The following is a 7,171-nucleotide window of genomic DNA, read 5'->3' on the forward strand; positions in this document are numbered from 1 at the left end:
ATAATAGCCCCATAAAAGTGATGAGTTAATTTAAACAGCCTTTACATAACAGAAAACAACTCCTTGTACTGCGAAGATTACAACCACTCCCAAAAAGGACAAAAGCAGGTCACAGAGAAAAGACTTCTCAGGGCTCATCAATATCATAAATACTACAATCGAGACTGATTTATCGAAGTAACACACGCGTCCTTAAAACCTTCACCCGGATTTATGGCGCATCCTTAACAAAAGAAAGTGTTTATGCAACAGCTTCCAAAACCGCGGTATCATTTTTCAAAACGACACAACATCAGCTTAATTTCATAACCAAAAGTGCAAACAAAATGACAAACCGGTAAGTTGGGGAAGGGGGAGGGCAGGGGGGTGCGATGCGGTAAACACTTAATCTTATAACCCCCGAAGTCACGGCATCATCTTCTTCACCCAACCACCCGCCGAAAGGCAAATTGTTCGCCTATAGATGCACGATCTCCGATGTACCGCTGCCTAATGATGATCAAGCGAAGTAACCATTGCTCGCACAGCTGTTCGAACCTGCACGCCGGGCTTAAAATATTCGACAATTGTTTTGTAAGTAAAGGCCTGCCGTGTTCCTGCATTGCGCAACAGTCAATAGCCCCCTTTCCTAAAGATGTTGTTTGTGCCAGCAGCTGATGCCAGATGATGTTACCGATGACCGACAAACCGGTGCCCCTTTACCGCGGGTGGATCTTGTTGTTGGGAGAAAGTAAGTTTGTACCCACATTCCCATGTAGTACTGGTTAGCTCAGGTACACGGTACATTGGAGTACATTGGAGCATCGGAATTCGTTTTGTCTCCATTCGTGGTTGATGGAAAAAAATGTCAACATCACTTCTTTCCCGGGCCTGGTGTGTCGTGCATGACTGCAAACACGTTTGAGGATAGATGTGACATGTAGGACACACGTGCATCACAGTAAACTGGTCAATCCACTCAAATAAAGTATAATTGCCATTGGTGACCGACCGAGCAGAGAACCTTTCGAAGTTGTCATCACAAGTAGACAGAGGAGTGCTCCTAACTGATCTTGTCTTTAGTTCAATAAGTTTAAACCCCTTTTAATAAGACACTAAACGGTGTTCAGTAATTCCATCAATAGTGTATCTAATATCTCTTCACCTCATCACGCTCGTTCTTACGGGCAAACACAGCATCGGCTGCCCAGACGGACGGCCTCTCATGTTGCCCAGGCAACCGCGCACGCTGAAGACGACAGCCCAGCGACAGACGACGTAATCTCTTTCTCGTGCAGTTTCGTCGTCTGCAAAAAAAAGCGCAGCCCCAACGCACCTGAGACAACCCCGGAAAAAGTCGTTCAGGTGGGCCCGGTTTCGGGTTAGTCGTTAGGTTTCGGTCGGCGGTCCTCTTCTAATGGCTGGCAATTGAAACGTAATCCGCGTGTGGTGCCGGGCAACCGTATCTTGAAGCTGTTTGCCGAGGAGCTCGTGGCCGTACGCAACGAGATGATTATTTTCCAGCTGCTTTGAGGGGAGTTTATGTTCGGATCAACTGATCCACACAAACGTGTTGGATGCCCGTTGGTAAGCTTCACCACAACGTTATCCACCGACTAACCACGTTGGAGTTCGTGTGAGCGGACAGCAATGCACACTGTCACCTGGGTATGAGTGGTGCGTGTATGAGGAGCAAAACCCACAAAAAAATCGTACACGATAGGGAAACATACATACAACCGTACTATATCCTAACTAACCAACCCAGCACACTTCCCTCTCCTTCGCAGCAAACCGACGCAAGGGTCTCGGCGCACACTTTCGATTTCGGTTCGCGCAAACCATTGCCGTCTGTCGGTACGTTCGCGTGTACGCGCAATCGAAGAAAGTGTTTTGGTGCGACGCGCGCGCGACTTGCGCTGGACCAAACGCGAAGCTTGAGATCTCGATCTTGCGCGTGCAGGACCTTTGCTGAAGCGCAACTCGCCGAATTGGGTGAGCCGGTTGGGTGGATTTAAGCGAAAGTGAAAATAGATCACACCCATTGCGGTCACCGTTTGCGATGGTGGTGCACGCAGCGGCGGGTTGGTGAAAAGCTGCGAAAAGAGGCCGTGTGCGTGTGATAACGGTTGGCAAACCAGAACCAAACCTCCTCCTATATTGGGCTTTGGGAGTTGCGGTGGTGATACTCGAAGCAAGAGTTATGTAAAGAGTGACTTTTTTTTGTTGGTTTTGCGCAAAACGGACAACGCTACACAGCTACGATGGGATGGAGGTAGGTTTAGGCTAGTGATTTGATAAGAAATAGTGCTGGAAAAAGTAAAAATGTGCGTGGTTGTAAACTACAACAGTGAATGATTTGCTCGAAGCGTAATTAACAGAAGAATTATTAGAAGTGTGTTATGATGGTTAATGATGCGCTTAAAGTAAAAGTGATAAGACAATTTAAAAAAAAAAACAAGACAGGCTATAAATAGTTCTAAAGCAATATTTCAATTTTAAATCCATCGGCTGAGGGAGCTGTCCATCGGCGGCCTTGCTATGTGGCCTTGGGAGTAATATATGTTTGTTAGGAATTAATTTGGAAATTAATGAAAAATGGCTAAAATATGTACAGAAGATCCTCGACATACGACCCGGCCCGAGTTACAATTTTCCGCCAATCCGGGAACGCTTCAACTTCCGTGTTTTTTTTATTTTCTGTTGTATTTAAATACAAAGTTGATGAATGTATTTTAATAGTTTAATTCAATTTTCTATCATGCTGATGTGCCCTGAGCAGTACACACAAAAAAGTCTTGCTTATTCATCTTATTTGGTACAACAACCATAGTCGCTATCTAGACCCACACAAACCAATTATGGGGCCTTGGTGCTATCTGTGACTGATTGGTGTACTCATTGCAGAATAGAAGAACCATACGGGGCTTGAACCTTTGACGGGCATGTTGTTTAGTCGTACAACCTGTCGTGACTTTACCACGGGACCTCGGCCCGGGATACAAGTACAATACGAATTAAATAGTAGAACACTTGCACTATTCAGTTAGATGTTTTACAGTGCAACTAAATGGCAACGTTTGTATGGAAACCCGAGTCATCACAGTGTCTCATAGTATAAAAAGAATCAACAGAGTTTTTTGTACAGGTAGTCCCCGAGATACACGGTACCTCTTATAAGCGAAAAAGAAGATACGCAGTTTTCTAAATTTGACCGTTCTTAGACCAAATTGTACTGATTTGACTGACTTCTTCTTCTTTTTTTGGCTCAACAACCGATGTCGGTCAAGGCCTGCCTGTACCCACTTGTGGGCTTGGCTTTCAGTGACTAATTGATTCCCCCCCATAGCAGAATAGTCAGTCCTACGTATGGCGGCGCGGTCTATTTGGGGATTGAACCCATGACGGGCATGTCGTTAAGTCGTACGGGTTGACGACTGTACTATGAGACCGGCTTAATACACTATGAGACTGACATCAACTGTCAAAGGCCAACTAATTTCCCTTTTAATCGAATATTAAAAACCATTTCAAAATATTTAAAACTGTTAGGGTAAATGTACCAATAGTGCTGCAATTTGTAGTGGTTCCGATGTGTTTTAATGGATTTAAAGTGTCAGGAACGACAATTTCTGAATATTTTAACACATAGCAATTGGAATATGTTTTATCTTCGCAATCACAACCATTTTTACCATGAAACACATCAAATTTACGAATAATTACATATTTTTTTGATTGCTTCGTTGTACCTATAATGGTGGTATGGTTCCTATAGTCGTCGTATTGTGTTCCTATAGTGGTGGTAAACAAAGATGCATAAAAAACGGTGTATAATATTAATGAAACTTAGTTTCGAAGCTGTTTTCGTATGAATAGCAACGATTACTGCCATAATGTTGGTTTCTTGCGTAATTTGATCGTAAAAAAATGTATAAATTTGCTTGATGAAACTATTGACTAAAGTACTGCATCACACCTGTTGTCAACCTACACCCGGAAGAGTGTGCTTGATTTGAAGTCAATTTATCATTCAGCCAGATAAGCGAATTTTGGCCTGTTTTTGGTAAATTACCTACATAAAAATCATTTCTGTTGCTTATTTTAGAGAAAACAGTACCTCATGCCAAAAATTTCCTCGGAAAAATCTAAAACGACCTGTATTTATTGATTTTAGAACTATAACCACTATAGGAACATGCCTGTTTTGTGTACCTATAATGGCACTATGGTAAAAAACACTTAAAAATGCATAAATATGGTAAAAAGGCAAATAATTTTAGTAAAACAATAACATTACATAACAGTTATGTTGAAAAACTAATAATTGCGTGGTTATGTGGTCGTTTAGAACGTTAACAGAAAAATGAGTATCGTTATGAAATCCTAAGGATTTTGGAAAAATGTTAACCCATTTCACAAAATAATGGATTTTTCGGTCAATAAGTAACGGAATGGCCTCATTTAAATTTTAAACGCTTTGTAAAAGGCTAAAGAACATTTCACAATAACGTAAATAACTTAATTACTTTTAATTTGCCCTATGAACCGCATTTTAGAGCAATAGCACCACTATTGGTACTACCACCACTATAGGTACATTTACCCTATATTCAGTCAGAATCATATCAAATAATTTACTAAGAGGATAAACAACCCCCTACTTGTAAAAGTATACGAATATTAGTGATATTTGGGCTTTTGCGGCCGTTATCTGTCCCCATTAAACGTGTACCTTGGGGACCTTCTGTATTTAAATTCATGCACCATTTCTACAGTTGGCATTCAATCGGAATTCTACTAGTGCATTGTACATTGGATTGCGCAGTGAACTACTGTAGAAGTTTGCACAACAATAGCCAATAGAACACATATAAGGAGTACTTTTTCGAGTCAAGAAAGCAATTAATAGAATAGCTCAAAGAGAGAGAGATTTAGCGAATAAATGTAAAAAAACACTAACAGTAACTCGAATTGATCTTTGGTCTTTGGTAGAAAACGCGTATTTAAACATGTAGAAAATAACGAGTATTTTAAATCATTTGCAAGAACAATGTAAAGGAAGGCCAAAATTACCGACGGCATACATTGCAAATACTTACCATGCATTCACAATTAATCCATATTAAAACCCATTTCATACACATTCTATCACATCCCTGTTTCTTCCCATGTTTCAGATTAATCATTCTCGGAATAGTAACGCTCGGCTCGCTGTTCACGTTACATCTACTAGCGCAAGACTTTATGAAACTATCGAAGCCGCTGTTCATGTCGTCCGGGAAGCGAGATCTGGGCCCATCGTTACGCTACAATCGAACCGCCGCACTGTTGGTAAGTGAAATTGGAGAAAAAAAATACAACAGAACGGGGGGACAAAAGACACATTGCACCATTCAATGTGCCGAGTGCCATGTTAAGTGTGTTGGGCGGGCGGGGGACGGATTGGAGTGTAAAAGAGGGCTTTGGTCATTTTACATCCTTACTGCCAGGCTGCTTAGATTTGTCACGGAAAAGCACAACATCCTTCACAAAAGGGACTCTTACTCATTGCTTTAGACTGCATTGCTTTTCACTATGCAATCCTTTTAAGACATATCTGTTGTGCAGGGAAATGTGCGGGCAAACTATTATGCCGCAGGACACAAGTAGGACACATAGGCAGGATAGTTGTTATCCAGTTAATGCACATTTCAAGTGTGCTTTTACTCCCACGACGGAAAGAGGAGAAGGGGGAGGGGGGGTGGGGATGGGGAGGGGGGTGAAATTACATCCTACGGGGGATTGGTGAGATAATGGCAAACAACGCACAGGACGTACACAACCACGTACAACCGCCATTAGGTTATTATGTGTGTTATGTATTTTCCAATTCGGCGGGGAGCGAAAAAAAAAATACAGAATAAAAAACAAAAATGTGGACTGCCATCAAAAGTCGTCGGCCATAATCGTGCAAGCATGCACAGGGGTCGCGCTTTTCCCCGGGTAAGGATGCTTCGGCTGTTGCTGGCTGCAGTCGGGCCATGCGCATATGGAAAACGTGCTGCTGCGTAAAAGTGGGAGGAGCTTAGGATTAGAATTTTCCCATTCCGTGTGTGTGTGTGTGTACCTATGAGAGGAATGGGTGGAGGAAAACATTCATGTAAATAAGTGCAAAAACTTATATTACGAAAAAGTGTTTTACCACCCGAAAATAGTTATTAAAATTCCACCCTCATTCTTCATTTTTCATCCTTTTTTTTTTTTTTTTTGGTTAGGATTTTGAGTCAAAAATCAACTGGAACAAAATCCTGCAAACGGATCCACTCAAGTGTGCATTTTCCCTCGTCTGCCAGCTGGCCGCCGGTGCCGAACCGCAGGACGCGCAGGCAAAGATAATTTATGAATTTATCGCGTAAGTACCGAGTTAAACGATAACCGAATACGAATAGTTCACTCAAACAACACACTGTCCGCTCACATTGCACAGGTTTAGTGTAGAGAACAGCAAAACGATTCCGGCACCACTGAGGGAATCGTTCGAGAACGGGCTGCAGTACAACGACAATCTAAAGGCGAAGGATAACTACAAGCAATGCTACCGGCGCTATCCACTGTGCCTGTATTCGGCTCGGACGATGCTTCGGTTTATGAGTCTGTTTGGCAGGGAGGCGGATGAGAAGTAGAGTTTAGAGGAGTAAATTAATTGCCAAGGAATTGGGGTGTCCCTTTTTGGCGGAGAAAATACAAAATTAGTTGTAAGCATCACATCAGCGGATGAGACCCTCTATTCAGTATGTAATAAAGACGAAAATCGTTACATTTACATTCAAAATGTAAGTTCTCTCGACTTCCTCTGTATGTGAGAAAGAAGCGCCTCCGTGGCCAACTTTGATGTGGTGTATGATTCGTGGAAAATTAAGGTCAAACACGTGTGTGTGTGTGTTCGCATCTGTGGAACAATTTGTGCTTCCCAACACTGACCTCGTTACCTCTATAAAGCAGGCACATATTTTGACATGCCTGTTAGATTATGCTTTAACAACTTCATTCATCATGCAACCCACTTTCAAAGGACATCAAAGGCTGTTTTGTTTCCATCAGAGCAAATGTCAAAACACTTCCGTGCGACTTCTCATCAACGCGGGGACCTTGCGGATGGGTTAAAGAAGAAGGTGTCCGATTACCTGCACAGAATATCCTGGAGCGGATG

The 7,171-nt window shown here is 42.3% G+C and overlaps 1 protein-coding gene across 2 annotated transcripts; it reads left to right on the forward strand.

Annotated features, from left to right (window-relative positions):
• Positions 1–1,179: 1,179 nt before the first annotated feature.
• Positions 1,180–6,942, forward strand: LOC1270783 (uncharacterized). Of its 2 annotated transcripts, none has more exons than XM_061657746.1 (4): positions 1,180–1,566; positions 5,160–5,313; positions 6,237–6,373; positions 6,449–6,942. In XM_061657746.1, the coding sequence occupies exons 2-4, from the start codon at positions 5,227–5,229 to the stop codon at positions 6,642–6,644; spliced, it is 420 nt and encodes a 139-aa protein (XP_061513730.1). In that variant the 5' UTR covers positions 1,180–1,566; positions 5,160–5,226; the 3' UTR covers positions 6,645–6,942. The 2 variants fall into 2 exon arrangements, with proteins under 2 accessions (XP_061513730.1, XP_309503.3); XM_309503.4 differs by lacking the exon at positions 1,180–1,566 and adding an exon at positions 1,751–2,254 and having other exon boundaries at positions 6,449–6,917.
• The last annotated feature ends 229 nt before the right edge of the window (positions 6,943–7,171 follow it).

This window comes from Anopheles gambiae, chromosome 3 (genome assembly GCF_943734735.2).
Source record: "Anopheles gambiae chromosome 3, idAnoGambNW_F1_1, whole genome shotgun sequence".
In the NCBI taxonomy this organism is placed as follows: Eukaryota; Metazoa; Arthropoda; class Insecta; order Diptera; family Culicidae; genus Anopheles; species Anopheles gambiae.